Source organism: Colossoma macropomum, unplaced genomic scaffold, assembly GCF_904425465.1.
Source record: "Colossoma macropomum unplaced genomic scaffold, Colossoma_macropomum, whole genome shotgun sequence".
Taxonomy (NCBI): domain Eukaryota; kingdom Metazoa; phylum Chordata; class Actinopteri; order Characiformes; family Serrasalmidae; genus Colossoma; species Colossoma macropomum.
Window position 1 is genome coordinate 26,199,650 of NW_023494794.1, and position 18,057 is coordinate 26,217,706.

At 39.0% G+C, this 18,057-nt stretch overlaps 1 protein-coding gene across 9 annotated transcripts in view; it reads left to right on the forward strand.

Annotated features, from left to right (window-relative positions):
- Positions 1-3,757: 3,757 nt before the first annotated feature.
- Positions 3,758-18,057, forward strand: part of golga2 (golgin A2) — a 37,769-nt gene continuing 23,469 nt past the window's right edge. For 2 of the 9 annotated variants that reach the window (XM_036580688.1, XM_036580691.1), the window contains exons 1-5: positions 3,758-4,089; positions 10,286-10,408; positions 12,148-12,228; positions 15,197-15,343; positions 17,550-17,602. In XM_036580688.1, the coding sequence (XP_036436581.1) occupies positions 4,042-4,089; positions 10,286-10,408; positions 12,148-12,228; positions 15,197-15,343; positions 17,550-17,602 (452 nt within the window). In that variant the 5' untranslated portion in view covers positions 3,758-4,041. The remainder of the gene's footprint in view (positions 4,090-10,285; positions 10,409-12,147; positions 12,229-15,196; positions 15,344-17,549; positions 17,603-18,057) is intronic. The other 7 variants (XM_036580689.1, XM_036580693.1, XM_036580695.1 and 4 more) reach the window with 7 other exon arrangements.

Below are 18,057 nucleotides of genomic sequence, written 5' to 3' on the forward strand. Positions count from 1 at the left end.
CACATGGCCATGAACTACTACATTACTATGCTGAGGCCACAAATTTCTAGAAACGTAACTCAAGGCCTCAATAATTCATAATTTGTGGCATCAATATTTTAATTTGTGGCCACACCTTATTCAAAAATAATAATGTCAACTTAGGAGCTCCACAGAGTCCAACAGGGGAACACATTTTCTTTTTTTTTGTAAATATATAATTAGTCAGTTGGTGTAGAAACACACAAGGCATATATTGCCAACAGAGCATTGAAAGTCCACCATGGTGAACAGTAAAACAATGCATGAAGAGGGAGAAAAATAATAATAAATAAATAAATAGATAAATAAAATAGAAAGGCAGCTTAACGAGGGTCTTCAACAATCAACAAGAATTGGGTTCAGAGTTCAGAGAGTTGTACAACAAATGAAGACCCATCTTCTATGTATTTAGTTGGGGAATCACACTTGTGAGTCCATTGACACTTGTGCATAAAGTATTTGCACAACACAATCAAGGGAATGAGGGGTTGGTTGTCACACTTTTCACTCTGGCTCTCGTATTTCAGAAAAGGAATTAAGGGTGTCTTGAACAAAGTAGATAAAACATCGTGTAGTTTTTTCACTGGAATGATGCTTTATGTGGAACCTACACTCTTTAAAAAGGTGCCTCTTCAGGAGTTCAGTAAAGATTTGCATGATTAAAGGGTTCTTTGCATCAGATTGCAGATTGCAGAGTGCTGTAAATGGTTCTATATACAGTAGAACCTTTATGAAAAGGGTTCTATATAGCACTAAAAGGGTTCTGCTGCTGTTATTTTGTCAAGCCTGTAACAATAGAAGAATCCTTTTTGGTGCTATACAGAACCTTTTTCAAAAAAGTTATATCTAGAACCATATAAAACACGCTGTCCATCAATCTGAAGAACCATTTCACCATGCAAAGAACCATTTAAGCTTATGGTTCTGAGTAGAAACACTGCCTTTACTAAAGAACCCTTGAAGAACCATCTTTTTAAGTGTGTACAGTGAATTTATTTCTCATCAAAGAGCAAAAACTTTTAAGTACTATTTCACATGAACAGTAATTGAGAACTAATTGATGAAATGATTTGTTTTATTTAAAATAATTTAGTATCATTTATATTTTTAGAATAAAAAGAGACTTGTTCAAAGAAAGAATCCACAATTATACATAAAATACATGTTTAAAAGCAAAACGCCATCCTCTAAAACTGCCATATATGATAACTATCCCCATAATGAGCGTGACCACCAGCCCCACTACAGTACTTTGGTAAAGTTTATGCTAACAACCTTAATATTGGAGGAAAGAGCACCAACAAAATACTGGTGCTACACTCTTTGCTCTCATTCTAGTGACTCAGAAATTGACGAGTACTAGAAAATAGTGCTGTCATAACCAACCCATGTGACAACCAACCCCATGTTAACCTACTTCAGGAAAATGGCTGTTATGAAGCTCATGGCAAAACCCAACTTTGTGAAATATAGTAGTGAATGTCCTGCCAGTGGGTGAGCCTGATATTTAAATGTGTGTGTGTATATATATACATACATATATATATATATATATATATATATATATATATATATATATATATATATATATATATACATATCTTCTTAACAGTGGTGGTGATAGGAACCAGAGATCCCAAAGTCTACAATGCAAATGTAGTCATTTTATTTACTATCCAAAACAACCAGTAAACGTACACGTGTCTTCTGAGTTTATATTTGTAATGTTAATGATGGTAAAATAATAGTCAATCCAAAAAAATTAAGTTTTCTTTAAGATCTGTTTTGCTTTACAACATCCTTCATGTATCCCTCCATCATGAATGGATTAAAATAAACTGATTCAATTTTTTTTTAAGACCAAAACTTTGTCAAAGCTGCCATAAAACAATGCCTCAGACATCAGGCAGTGAATTCATAACCATTTCATGTAGTAACTTTCTGTGAGGGAGCTTTTAGGGGTGGACGTCTGGTTCCTATCACCACCACTGTGAACAATTCTGACACGGCAAATTTCTCTAGAATGACACATTTTACACCAAACCACTCTGAATGACTTTATTGACGTTAACCATTTGAACATGCAGAAATTTAGAAAAATCGATGGAGCTGAACTTAAACCTTTGATGGAAATGTCAGATATGCTGGCAGAGTGTAATGTAATATGCAGTGTAATTTCATTTAGTAACATGTTTACATAATAAACAGCCCTCATTTTCAGTTCATTTCAAATGAGCATCAAAATCATTACATAAAACAGTAACAAAAGTCTTGTTCTGAGTGTATGGTGGATATTGTCAGAACCTAAAGAGATGATTCGTCCTGTTGAACTGAATTTACTGTAATGCAGTATGTGATCATTGTAGTTGTAGTTTGGTGGGCTTGATGCGAAATGCAGATTTGTTCACAGTGGTGGTGACAGGAACCAGACGTCTGAAGAGTTTAATGCCCTTAAAACTCAACATCACAGAAAGTTATTAGATGAAATGGCTGCGAATACGTTGTCTAATGTCTGAGGCATTGTTTCATGGCAGTTTTGAGAAGGTAAAACATGTTTTTTAAAACCCATTCATACTGGAGTGACACATGCAGAGCATTATAAGGCAAAATACTCCCCCAAAAAACTTCTTTCCCCAGACTTTACCATCGTCAACATTACATATAAACACTCAGAAAACACATAAAGGTTCACTGGCGGTTTTGGATAGTAAATAAAATGTCTATATTTGTGTTGTAAACATGGCAACCACCACTGTAAAATAATCTGAGTCTGTAAGTTTCTCTACAATGAACCACTTCATGTCAAAGCACTCTGAATAACTTTGCTTGCAACCGCTGAATAATGCAGAAATGTTGAAAAACTGGTGTATTTCCCCTTTAAATGAAGTCAAGTCAGCTTTATTGCCAATACTACAATATGTACAGGACATACAGAGTATTGAAATTGCGTTGCTCTCAGACCCCATGGTGTAGCAATAACATTAAATAGAAAGTAAACAGGAAAAGTGTGAATTAAATAGACATTAAAAAAAAAAACTAAACACTAATCGTAAAAATAAACACTAATTGTAGAAAAATAGAACAATAAAAAAAATATATATATAGGAGGTCCTGAAATTAACACTAAAGTGACATAAGGCACACACAGATTAAGGTCTGTGGGTCTAAACAGGGCAAATATAAACAGTAGTGCAATTAGACTGAGCTTATGGAGCAGTTAAAGTGATGCCACTTTATATGATGCCAAAGAATATGCCATCCTAATATTGATTACTATCTGAATAATTCCATGGCAGTGACAATAACCTGTGAATTTAAGGTGAAGTGTGTTATGCTTGTGCATGCAATAATTTGAAATTACTCAGATAATAAAGGGGAATTCCACCAATTTGTCAAAATTTCCTTTGATGTAAACAGAAACATTTAGAGTGGTTTGACGTGAAACGGTTTTTATAGAGACACTTACTGACTGTGATTTCTTTACAGTGGTGGTGACAGGAACCAGGGGTCACAAAGTCTGCAACACACATATAGCCATTTTGCGTACTATCCCAAACCAGCAGTGTCTTCTGAGTTTTTGTATGTTGATACTGGTAGCTTCGTAATAAATCTGAAAAAATAAGCTTTCCTTTGGGACAATTTAACCTTTTTACATTATACATTTTATGCAGAAATTTAGAAAAATCGGTGGAGTTCCCCTTTAACTTCATTAACTTCAGTGACAGCGAGTGGGAGGGAGGTCTCGTATTCTGGCAGCAGGACGCATTACAGTGAACTGGGTGGTGTTTTGGTTATTATTTAGTTATTGTGCATATTTTATGCTTTGTATAAGTGTGTTTTGATATTGCGGAAAGGTTTAGATGCACATTGTGCAGCTGAGGTTAAACAAGTGAAGAAAAACACTGAATAAAACCACAGAAGAACACATTTCTTTGAAAAATAGGGGGGGGAAAGTGAAGTATACGGATCCGGATCCTGAATTGATGACGTGGTGCCATCGGCTCGCCGGGGACGGAGAGGATGGCCGACCAGAGCAGGCAAATTAAACTCGCAGCGGCAAAGAAAAAGGTATTTGGTGCACCTCTTTTATTTCCTACAAGCCTTTGTTTCGTCTTTTAACTGTCTGCCGCAAGGTCAGCTGTGAATTCGCGAACGGGCCGTGGCTTTTTCATACGCTGACACTGACACGTCCACGTCTACCGGTGTCTGCCTGACCGCCTGCCCGGCCGCGCGTCGCCTTTTCGCGGCTGTCGGTTCCACCTGACGCCGGGGCTTTAGCCTGGCCTTTAGGACACATTAGCTGATGACAGCGTTGACGTTAAGTCCGTTGAAAAATGTCAGCACGTCAGTGAAAATAGGGGGAATGACTGTTTTGCAGCCTAAACTGCGATGTGTGGTGAAGTGTCAACCTTAACCGGTGTGTTTGCTTGGTGGTCTAATTGAGCTACGTTAATTCGGCTACTTTAGCATACAAGCTAATTCAGCCAAAACACGAACAATTTGACATTTTTAGCTGAGCAGTTTTTTACTGGAAGGACGTAATTTAGGTGGTCAAATGGCTAATTGGCCTCACTATCTTGTTACTTTTGTAGTTATACCTGTTATATACTTAATGGTTAAGTCAGTTGACAAGTGTGAACCATACAAGCCATACGCAGCTACATGGGACAGCTTGCTGGTTGGAAGCTTGAATGAAAGGGGAATTCCACCGATTTTTCAAATTTCTACTTAATCCGGAGTCATTCAGGGTGGTTTGATGTGAAGTGGTTCAGTGTAGAGACACTTAGGTTAACAACCCTGATTTTCTTTGCAGTGATGGTGTTGGGAACCAGAAGAGCAATGTCTGCAACGCTGTTGTGGACGTTTTATTTGAGATCTAAAACCACCAGTGAACCCACACGTGTCTTAGTTTTTATATGTAATGCTGATGATCAGATCTGAAAAAAGTAATTTTACCTTTGGGGCTATGTTGCCTTACAACACACTGCATGTCTCTCCACCATTGGTTTAAGAAATTATGTCTAAGGCTAAAATCTAGTCGCAAAACTGTCATGAAGTAATGTCTCAGTGTATTTATACACATGTCATGCAGTGACTGTGAGGCATCAAACTTTCCAGACATCTGGTTCTTATTACCACCACTGCGATGAATTCCTGAATCTGTTTCTTTAGAGTGGAGCATTTCACATCAACTTGACTTTGCTTAGATGTTCTAATTACATTAAATACATTTAATTGTGCAGAAATTTTGAAAAATTGGTGGAATTCCCCTTTAATTCCACTTGACAGCACCATGTACAGACTCCTCTTTCCAAGAGGTTGGTCACTGTAAGTCACTAATTTAGTTTGCTGCTGTGTATCGAACCGCTTCAACACATTTCCGTAAGTATTCTCAGCTTCAGTAAAGCTGAAATATTGATGACTCACTTGAATTTGAGGCCAACAGTGCAGAGGAGAAGCGTCTCTGAGGTTTGGTCAGTCGTTTTTATTGCTCACATTGTTATTGTGAGATGTTTACTGTGGGAAATGAAATGATCTGTTGCTTTCAACCAAGCTGCTGTTTGTCTTGGCTCTGTATGGATGAAGGAACTAAACCCATGTTCTCCAGGCTAAGGAACCCAAGCAGCTGTCTGTTGTTGGCCTGTGGGCCATAGAGACTCAGCTTGAGAGAAAAACAGTCTTAATTACACAAAACACTCAAGGCTTTTGAAACAGGAGGACTGTTAAGTCTGTTATTGAGCGGTAGTAACGTCCAGAGAATCTAAACATGTATGCTTCAAAACCTAAAAGTACTTTTCAAATTCCAAAAAAAAGCAGCTTAAAGAACTGCTTAATTCTAGATAGAAGCGCAGTGGAACTGCTTAGTACGTCCTGCATCTGTCATCATAATAACTGGTGTGTTCCTCTCGTTTTAATGCACATTTGATATGAAATAAAATGATCCAGCTTGAGATTATTTGGCTGGTTTGTAAAGCAGTACAGATGCTGTCACCAGCATAACATAATGAAACAGAAAGAAAATATAAATAAACAATAGATTTCCGTTCCTCTCATAAATACTCACGACATACAAATCCATTCAGATTTTACCTGAGAGCATTTAAAGAGTCGTTCCGGACTAAAACCAGAGTTTAATGTACTGTATGTCATGTTATGCAGGACTCTGTAGTGCGGCAACTTAACAGTTTGACAATTCAAATTTGACAAATTTGACAATTTAATATCATTTTCATGTTGTAGTTCAGCAGCGTTCTGTAATACCCAGGAAATATTATGCAAATTTCAGATTAAAAATCCGACAACCATTGGGAAACCCTTGTGGTGTCAGCCAGTCATAACTGCTAGCCTAGCCACTGATACTATAGGCCCCGTGTGTCAAACACAAGGCCCGGAGGGCCTGACACAATCCTATCCAGCCTGCAAAAATATTTAAATTTTCTATTAATATTAGCTCATTTCACATTGTGCTGCACTACAGTCCCCAGCATGCACTGCAACGTAATGTGCGCTCCAACTCTCCCACCCCAACAACCCATCTATGGGACAGTGGTAACACCTCAGTTATACACAATTCTACACCAGTCATATCACCAAACACACTAACTGCATTTCAGCCAATATAAACAATTAATGTTAGCTCAGTAGCTCAGAAATTGAGCCCAGGTAGTAATGAGAAAGGATGCCAGGTGTCCAGTTCAAGCAAATGGGTAGGTTTAAAAGACTGAGCTCCTGGGGTCATTTAAATTTTTTATATTTGAAGTATTCATGTAATATTTCAAGGTCTACGTTGCGAATAAACAGTGTTCAGTTCAGTTTATAGCACTATGTTATTTAAAAATTAGGTAAAACGTTGATCTGGCCCATGGATTTGTTGAGATTTTTTAATATGGACCTTTTAGTGGTTGAGTTTGACTCCCCTGCTATAGACTAATAAATCACTGTTGTTGAAAACCTTGTATCTCCATTTTCAACCTTTTTTTAGTTTTTGACATAATTTGAAAATACCTGTTACCCTTTACACTTTTTGTACATTTCATAATGAATGGACTGAAAGAAATGACCTAAAATGACTTGGAAAAAAGTCTGGTTCCATTGACTTACATTAAAAGTAAAGTAGGTTTTTTCCTTCTCTTGTAAAGTTACCATTTTGGAGATACGAGGGTTTTTATCCGACAACAGCGAAATGCAACAAGGTTTTTGGCCGTTTAGTCAGAGAAGAGAGGCCAAATTGAGGAAAGGTATCTAAATAGCTGGGTAGCGTCTTGCTGACTGTAGCTTTTTGCTTGTCCTCCTCACCTGACGAGTCATTTCAGTAATCAGTTTCTCTCCATTCTAATGATGATTTGAAGACGTGTGGCTGGCTAATGGCACAAAAAAAGCAAAACAGCCCCCTCCCCAAAGCTTCTGAAGTTCTTCGAATATTCAAGATGCGTCATCAGTAGGGGGTTTTCCTAATCTTCCTCTAGGGCAGGGGTCTTTTAATTAAAATTCAATAAGGTCCAGTTAGAGAAAATTTCCTCAAGCGAAGGTCCAGAACATCATAACGTCTAACCTGCATCATGATTCAGTGCCATATACTGTTTACTTAAGTAGTCTAGTAGTTATATCAACATCTTATACAGTCAACACCTGAATGTCAAATCAAATAAACTACAATTCAGTAACATTTCAATACCATTTATTGTCAGTTTTCTCTTTTTAGAGCTCGCAGTGTGAAATAACTTCCCTCTGACTCACTTTCTTCTCCGACTGCTGTTTCTCGCCTCGTCCCTCCCCTGTGTGTGTGTCACTCACTCGAGTCTCAGTGCTCATCGTAATGCACAGATCTGATTGGCTGAGTAGCGTCACGTGTGATATTTACAACACATGCGATTGGTCTGTGAGTCTCCCAGGCTGCTAAACCGGCACCGTAAAGTCTAGAAAAGTTACGCCGATTAAAACAGGACCACCCCATCAGAATTAAATAATTCTCCATAGTTTATCGGTTATAGGTCCAGGTCCGCATAGGACAGCGTCTGGGTCTGATCTCTGACCGCGGTCCGCCTGTTAGTGACCTCTACTCTAGGGATTACTGTTATATGTTTCGTTTTAGCTCTAGTATCCCTTTACCTGGATAAATTCAGTTACTACCACCTCTAGTAATGCCAGCGTGCACCTCACACTAAGGCTGGTTGGTGGCTGCGTCTGTTATCGTTTGGCATCTAACTGATCAGAAGTAATGGTGTGTGCTCTTGGCGCTTGTTTATAATGTGCCTGTCTAAGCAAATAAAGCTGTTTAACTTTTAAAACCGCTGCTGGTCGATTGTAAAGCTGTGTAAACTTAAAAACTGTGTCCTGTGAGTTCAGCGCAGTGTGAGTCAGGAGACACAGGCGTTTGCACTCAAACAGAGTTTATCTCATGATATGGCGTATCTGGGGACGGCGTTGTACGCGCTCTACTCGTAATCTGTTTGGCCTCTTGCTGCACTGCAAACTGGATAACCATCCTGTTTGGATTCAGCTGAGGAATGTAAGTTATGACAAGGCTGCTCTGCTCTATCAGATGTTGGCTTCCGTTTGCCACTCCTCTTGTGGCAGCTGTCACAGTTTGCGTCTGGGGTGAATGTGCAGTTGTCCAGAGTGCACGTCCACACAGAAATGACAGGTGATTGGACTGGATATGGTTCAAGAATTTTCTATACTGGTACCGATAGCGACACCTTGGCCTCGTTTCAATGCCATCTTTACATGCCCTCGCGAATTTTGAGTCAACACTTGGAAGTACGTCTACATTATGTCTACATTACCCAAGTGGCCACTCGCAGTGCAAGGGGGAGGGAAATGAGGAGCGGATTGTTTAAATGCACTTGCCCTCAGATTATCATCACTCTGCTAATCAGCTAGCCATGCAAACTTTGTAATGCAGTTTTTTCCAGTTTAAACATTTCCGTACATAAATTTTATGAATATTTGGTTTGTCTGGCTGTAAGCTTTGCTGTGTAAGGTTGGTGCTTTGCCTTTATTTTTGTGGTGCTAGCTGTGTAGTGCTTTAGCTTTCTAACTTAACAGAGGTAAGTAGTGATGTTTCTGCAGTCATGTATAACAGTAATAAAGTAGCTTGATACCGAAAACTCTTCAGAAAACAGCAAATCATGTAATGTAATTTTAAGAATTTTAAAGTATTTTACTGCTGTGTCCGGCATTTTTCTGGTTTAAAAGGGAAATTCATTTGTATGTACGTGTGTGTGTATTTTTATATTTATATATATATGTATATATATATATATATATATACATATATACGTACATACATGCATACATCATCTAAACCGCTTATCCTTCTGGATCACGGTGGGGTGCTGGAGCCTATCCCAGCTGTCATTGGGCGGAAGGCAGGATACACCCTGGACAGGTCGCCAGTCCATCGCAGGGCAGACAGACAGACAGACATACACAGTCACACACTCACTCACACCTAGGGGCAATTTTAGCACGTCCAATCAGCCTGACTGCATGTCTTTGGACTGTGGGAGGAAACCGGAGTACCCGGAGGAAACCCACAGAGACACGGGGAGAGCAGGCAAACTCCACACAGAAATGACCCTGGTCGCCCGGCCGGGAATCGAACCCAGGCCATTCTTGCTGTGAGGCAGCAGCGCTACCCACTGCGCCACCGTGCCGCCTATATATATATATATATGTAGAAAACCTCGTATCTCTAAAATGGTAACTTTACAGGAGAAGGAAGTCAATGGAACCAGAATTTTTTCCAAGTCATTTTGGATTATTTCTGTTGGTCCATTCATCATGAAGTTTACACACAATGTAAAGGACAACAGGCATTTTCAAATTATGTCAAAACCTGATAAACGTCAAAAATGGAGATACGAGGTTTTGTTCAGGCAACAGCGATATGTGTGTATATATATATATATATATATATATATATATATATATATATACATACACACATGTATATATAAATATACACGCACACACACATATATACTCCTGTTTGTTTTCCTCATTTCTTTTCTTTGACTTTCCCTTTTTGCAATGCAATTTTTTATTGCATTTAAGTGGTTTCTGACTTCTGCATAGCAAGGGATTTTTTTTCCTTTTGTGGCCAGGAATATATATATTCATATATCAAAATCTTACCTTGTTCAGTTCTCAGTGCGTATTATCTCTTAACCCTCGTATTGAAAAACTGAATATTACCCCTGTTGTCCAGTAACTGTATTTATGTCTGTTAACTACTCATCTCTCTTCTTTCGGCTAACAGCTGAAAGAGTTTCAGCAGAAGAGCGCCCCGTCCGCAGTCAGTGCTGGGCCGAAGAAGAAGAGGAAGGTGAAAGGAGCGAGCCAGGCTGATGGATCCTCCACCGACAGACACTCGCCAGACCAGGTACGTCTCAGCCAGCGACACTCCTTATTGACTGTTAGTGTTAATATAAAGCTGTTTTGTGAATTGCAGTGCTGATTTGAGGTTCTCTGGTATGGTTACCAAACTACATTTCTCTTTTCTTTTTATTTATTTATTTTTTTTAACATGTCTTCTGTCATGCTACTGATTTCAAATGGCCAATTTATCTTGTGAGTGGAGTTCTGCCTGCGGGAACGAGCCATTCTCAGCTGGATTGCTATCTGATAGTTTAAATGTCAGCAAGTTACAGTGAGGAAATAGATACACAACTAACAATGACCAGTAATGACCTTAAGGGATACTCCAGCATTTTTGACCTAATTTCGCTCTGCAGTATGTATAGCATACGATCAATTACCACGAAAAATAATTTCGATGCATTTCCTTGAATTTGGAAAAAAAAGCATAAAATATACCAATCAGGCATAATGTGAAAACCCTGGGTTTACATGAGCCAGGCAGTAATTGGATTTCCATTTACATTTACGGCATTTGGCAGACGCTCTTATCCAGAGCAACTTACAATTGTATCAATTTACAGAGGTAGGTGAAGGGGTCTTGCCCAAGGACTCTTATTAGTATAGTGTAGGGTGCTTATCCAGGCGGGGATTGAACCCCAGTCTATGGCGTAGAAGGCAGAGGTGTTACCAACTACACTACGCCAACCAGCCATTAGACAATGTGATGTAAACTTCATGACGCAGCTTTTTTTTTTTTTGGAACATCTTTTTGCCTGAAAATGTGAACATACATAATCTCGAAGATAAAGAATATTTAAATCCTTAATTTCCTCAAGCATGTAGTCAGTTTCAGCATGGCTGCAAAAGTGACTTGCCGCCATCTCACAGCAACGCTGCTGCTTATTTCCGGCACCGCTGTCTGTTTTCGCACATGCTCAGACTGAGAAATCCGAAAGAAATCAGAGTAAGAGTACATTCGTTATTTTATTATTTTTATTAACATTGTGTGCGTTTACAAGCACTTAATAATCTGATAACTGCAGAAAACCAAATTTTGTCAGCAATCCAGTCAACATGTTTACATGTACTTGGGTAATAGGATAATGTGAAAACCCTGCGTTTACATGAGCCAGGCAGTAATGGAATTTCTGCTTTGCAACCAGCCAATAAACAACGTGATATAAACCTCATGCCGCATCTTTTTTTTTTTTAAACATCTTTTTGCTTGAATATATGAACATACATAATCTAGAAGATAAAGAATATTTAAATCCTTCATTTGCTCAAGCATGTAGTTGGTTTCAGCATCACTGCAAGAGTGTCTTGTTGCGTCTTGCGGCAGCGCAGCTCGCTTATTTCCGGTGCCACTGTCAGTTTTCGCACATGCTCAGACTGAGAAATCCGAAAGAAATCAGAGTAAGAGTACCCCTGCCCTGAGAAATCTGATTACTGAGCTAAAATCCATTTCTTTGATTAATTTGAATGTTTGTTGATGTTGTGTAAAGTCTGTCCAACTTCATAACAACAACCAATGAACGCATTTTTGGGTGGGACGTAAACAGGCAACTTGACTGTATGTTACAGATGCAGCAGATGGACATTAGGTTGAAAAATGCTGGAGTATTTCTTTAAACAGCTGAAGTCTTTTAAGTGCTTTTCCTGCCTTCTCATATTTAACGTTTCTCACTGTACCTCTCTCTTACTCGTTCACTCACTGAGACGCATCCCTCTCTTTCACTCCTCCTTTTCCTTCTCCTGTAGATTGAGAATATTCTGAATGTTATGGTGTCTGATCTTAGCCTGACTAATGGAGTAGCTCTTCCTCCATTGGTCAAAAGTCAGGTGAGCTGCTCTCTCACACTCCTCCACCCCCTCCCAGTCTTTTTTTTCCTCCATTCCTCCATGCATGCTGTACTGCGACTGTAGGCTTCTCATCATAGAACTAATGTTGTTAGTGCTGAATTTAGTTACCTGGACCAGTTTGAGGGACACAGTTTGTTTTTTGAGACTTTTCTCTTGCATGTTGTAAACCTCAAATACGTCTTTGCTTTTTCAAGGGCATGTCAATGCAACATTTCCCTGAATGGTTTTAGTTTGCAGTTTTGGTTTGCATTGAACATCTATGGGTTTGAGCAGGAGCTGTTTATGCCACCATTTGTACCACTTTGAAGTTTAGTTATCTTTGATCTTTTCCATTCATTCTGTCCTTTTTGTGAAAAAAGCGGGATATTTGCCTCTTGAGGTTTCTTTGCCCAAATATATGATTTATTACTGTGTGCTTATTTCATTTAAGACTAAAATGCACTTAAAATGAGGATTTTCAGCTGTTTCTCAAAGCTCACCACCATTAGTAATATACTATACTACTATACCATTGATACACAAACCATATTAGCATGTAAAGTGGTATCAGAATCATATTAGAATTGGCAGATTTTTGCTTTAGAATAAATTATCGATACCGGACAGCTGTTCAGCTTTAACGAATATTTCAAACTGATTTTTGATAACATACTTATTTGACTCCAGAGAAGCAATGTTATTCCTTTTACTGCATTTCTAAACCAGAAACATGTTTTATATTTATTCATAAGGGTAATCCAGGTAGTTGTAATCCCAATTTCTACAATTTATAAATGTTTATGTATTGATATCGGCAGATATGTATGTGAAAATTATCAGCATGTGCCCACATGGCCCATACTGGTGCATCCTTAATGTATATCAGTGAGTCTCTTTTGAGAAATATAGCAAAAAAAGGGTGGTTGAAAATGTGCTTTACATTAAGGAGGCCATATTTCACTTGTGTTTTAATTTTCCCTACTTTAATTGTCCAGCTTTGATATTTGCGTGTGTTTTTTGTACCAGCAACAGTTGGAATTAATTTTGATATCACTATTCCCAACCATTCTTTATCATTAGGAGTAAACAGCCTGCTTTTTTGGCCGCGCCTTCAAGACTGATTTATGTAAATCTTCTGACTGGATGACTCACATTTCTTATCAACATGAATGAGCGGGGTTGCTGTGGCTCAATAGGCGGATGAATTTGTTGGCTATCATGACATCAGAAAAACAGTGAGCTCAGAATGGGCTGTTTTTGCACCTTAGTTCCAGTTTATGGACCGTATAGAATGAAGATGAAGGCGTATCTTTGAAGCGTTAAAGTTTCATGGCAAAACAACTTTTCCTCACTTCCTTTGAAATAAAAGTTATATAAACACAGTTTAAAGCGTTCACTCCCCAGTCCATACAATTCATATATGGAAACTAAGCTGCAACGACAGCAGTTTGTTGTTTTTGTGATGTCATGAATGCCAACACATTTACATACATCCACTTATTCAGCCTACAGCAGTTTAGCTCCGCCCACTCACACACTGAAGTTTTAAGGAGCATTTCAGCCTGGGCTGCTTTATGAATGAGGCACGGTACAGGACAGCCAATCAGAGCAGAGCCCATTGACATATATCAGCCTTGAAGGCACAGTAACAAAATGTGGAATACCTAATTAATCATGCATAAACAAATTACTGTCTTTAGTACACAAAGGTTTAAATGGACATAACATAAAAAACAGTTTCCCATGACACAGGCCATTTAATATTTGAATATTCCCAGTTTTGAGTTAATTTGACATTATACTGATCAGGCATAACATTCTGACCACCTCCTTGTTTCTATGCTCATTGTCCATTTTATCAGCTCCACTTACTATATAGGTGCACTTTGTAGTTCTACAGTTACAGACTGTAGTCCATCTGTTTCTCTGCATACTTTGTTAGCCCCCTTTTACCCTGTTCTTCAGTGGTCAGGACCCCCATGGACCCTCACAGAGCAGGTACTATTTGGGTGATGGATCATTCTCAGACACAGCAGTGCTGCTGGAGTTTTTAAACACTGTGTCCACTCACTGTCCACTCTATTAGACACTCCTACCTTGTCAGTCCACCTTGTAGATGTAAAGTCAGAGACAATAGCTCATCTGCTGCTGCACAGTTTGTGTTGGTCATCCGCTAGTCCTTCATCAGTGGTCACAGGACGCTGCCCACAGGACGCTGTTGGCTGGATATTTTTGGTTGGTGGACTATTCTCAGTCCAGCAGTGACACTGAGGTGTTTAAAAACTCCAGCAGCACTGCTGTGTCTGATCCACTCAGACCAGCGCAACACACACTAACACACCACCACCACATCAGTGTTACTGCAGTGCTGAGAATGATCCACCTCCCAAATAGTACCTGCTCTGTGTCCATGGGGGTCCTGAGCACTGAAGAACAGGGTATGTTTTGTCTGATCGGTGTGTAAAAGTACAATATTTGAAGCATTTCATTATAACACGCCGGCTCAAGCTAATATGTTAACTACAATCTAACATACTAGTCACAATACAATACAATACAATGCAAAACAAATTGTTACAATATAATAGGTTGCATTGTTACAGCTTACTTTGCTGTGCACCAGCATATCGCTGTGTCATCATCCAGTGATGATAAGTGCATGTGTGGGTCCTTTGAGGTATGTTCACACTGATGGCAGATATGGGTCACTTACACACCTGAATGTGAACTGCCAAGGCAGGATGATCAGATAGAACCACATCAGAATTGAGCAATAAGGCTTGTAATGTGAATATAGGCTTAGATCAGAGCTTTCGTGCAATGTATGTGGCGCATTTAGCTGTCATTTTAAGAGTGTATTGGATTACATCCCATTAAACAGACAGCAGGTGAAACAGGTGGAACTGCTTTGTCCATGTTAACACACTAACCACTTTTGAGCATTGTGTCTGTTGCTGTGTTAAATCAGGACCATGGCGATGTGGGAGCGCGGGACTCCCCGCTTTCTCAGATGCAGGAGGACGCTCCCAGCGCAGAGCCTGCCCGCTGCTCGCCTGTGTCTAACACCTCCACTGCTACTAACTCAGAGTGTGTCGCTGACAACACTGCCCTGCAGGTCTGTCTGACTGTCTGATGCCTCAGTTTCCTGGACATAGCCTAAAGCTAAGCTTTAATCAGATTTGAAATTTTGATCTGATCTTGAATCTGGCATGAGGTCTTTCTATACAGCCTGGTTCTGGCCTGTCAGTTCAACCTAAAAATCATTTTATGTGGTATAAATTAGTTTTATTTAACGTAAATATATATATTTTTTTTCAATCAATGTAATTTTTTGAGTTAGGTTTTAAACAGTGTAGGGATGCAAGTTTTAGCAAATACTTCTGAACAATCTTCTGAAATTCTGTCATTAGTCAGCAGTTATTCATTGAACAGGAAGCCCCAAATCAAAGCCGCAACCCATCAGAATATCAGTCGTTAAACAATTTCAAGACCTAAATTTTCAGAATCTAAGTCTTCAAAATCTTAAGCCTTGGGTTCACTACACGACTTTTAAAGTCTGAACAGATTATAAAAAGATGGCGTCTCACACTGTCGCACTGATTTATTTATTTGATTTGAATATTTTGGGTGACTGAAATATTGGGGATCACACTCTACTCAACGTTTAAGCTGCCGCTAAACCGGACGGAGCACACTGAACTCACAAACTCTCGCGTTCTTCCATTACTAGGAGACCCAGATAAACAAACGTGGAGCTGCTGCGGCTGTTTTCTCTGCCGTTTGCGCTGAAACAGTAAAGAAGCAGCAAGTAAACATGTTTAAGTGATGATCATGGATTTAAAAATCTGATCAGTAGGTATTTTTTAGAGTTTTAAATGTACATAAACTCGATTCTGCCTTAAACTCAGCTCATTAAAAAGCTTCGGTCCACACGTGTGAGACTTTTCAACACTTTTCTTTGTTTACTTATTGTATTTTCTTCTTTCATGCGCTCTGTTTTCATTGGCTGCTGCAGGAATCTGTTCAGACCGAGTCGCTGACACTAGATTTCGCTCAGAGTCGGGTCGAAAAAGCAGTCATGTTTGATAAACTCCGACTGATCTGAAACACGCCAAAAATCTGAGTCTGCGCCCCTTACACACGACTCGATTGTTCCTCCAACTGTCGACTCCGACTGACCCAAAAATCTGCAGACTAGATCCGATCAGCTCAGACTCGGCCAGACTGAGAATCGAGGCTGAAATCGGGGTAGAAGTCGTGTAGTGTAACCCCGGCTTTAAACTGTTTGGCTGAGTTACATTCAGAGCCACTGTAAAATACTTCATATATCCACACTTGTGGGCCTTAGTTACATTAACCATGAATGCCGTGACTGGAGCATCTTTAGCTCAGTGTAGTTCAGTAGCTCTAAGTTGTTGCTTTCATCTACGTCCTTGTCAATAATGTGGACACTCATTCGTGATTTCTTCACACCGCTGTGCATCACCAAAGGATGTTTGCTTTCGGTGTGATACATCATTGTAGTTGTGCTGTCGCTCTCTTGTAAAGAGGTCCCGAACACCACTGTTTCTGGCCTTTTCAACTCAAAAACAGTCCTCAACTTGAAAGATAAACCTACCTGTTCAAATAGGATAAGTTGTATAATGAAAATTAAGTGAAATTAAATGAACTTTTTTTAACCAATAGTGTTAACAATTAATAATACGTAAGTATTCTTAGATACGTTTGTTATTTAAGTGTTTTATTATTTAAGTTTAGTTACCAGTTAATCCGCTAGTTATTTGCATCCCTATCACACCCCCCTCCCAACCTGAACTCCAGTTTAAAAGTTCAGTGACTAATGATAACTCCTGCTAGTAGATCATCCCTAGTAGATGACGTTCCCTAGTAGGTCATCAATGAGGGGGTCCTAATATGTGGAAACTCTTCTTTAACTATATAAATGGAATCATACAAACACCCTCACAGTTAAAATAACAAATATTTTTCCCAGCCTAATTTTGGTGGAAAACAAGCCTTAATGGCTTTCCATGTCCAGATGTCCAGATGTTCATTGTAGTTAACACTGTACAGCTTATTGTTAAACATTGCAACTCAGTTGTCACTACTTATTGTTTGTAGCTTGTGTTCACTGTGACATACTAAGTGCACTCTGTCTTGTTGTGGTTGTTGCTTTGTCTGTTGCAGATAGTGTTATCTCTCTGGCTTTTTCAGCTTGTTGTTGCATTATTTTTCTCACGCTTCAGTCTGCCTGACATTGCATCAGTCTGCCTCATGTTTAACTTGTCCAGTTTTTTTCTTATTCCTCTGTCTGTCCTCAGCAGAATTGTGACCTAGATGCCAATGGTGATGAACACCCTCTGGAAGAAAACAGGTGAGGTGTCATTCGTCGTATTTCAGATTCTTACTCTGGGCCTCTTTGTCCTTCGCTGCCTGACGTCCATCTGAATGTTTGGAAATGCTCTGTCTAGGCAGAGTAGCAAGGTTGTAAAATATCAATCTGAAGGAGCACTGATCTAATGTCAGAGATTTACTGACCTAAGAAGTAACACAGACAAGAAAATTAAGAATGAGGAACAGACAATCCTATGGAAGCCCATTTTTGCCAAGTAAAAAAAAAAGTTTTTTTTTCTGCTGTGTTTTTGGCAGCATTATGTTAAAACCTTTGCTTAGTATCTCAAAGTAATGACTTATCAGAATATTTCTCAGTTGACTTACTATGTCAAAATAATGACTTATTTTCTTGAAAATTTGATTTAATATGTTGAAATAATCAGTTAATAAATTTCAAGAAAGTATACAGAATCTAGAGAACATATTGTTTTGAAA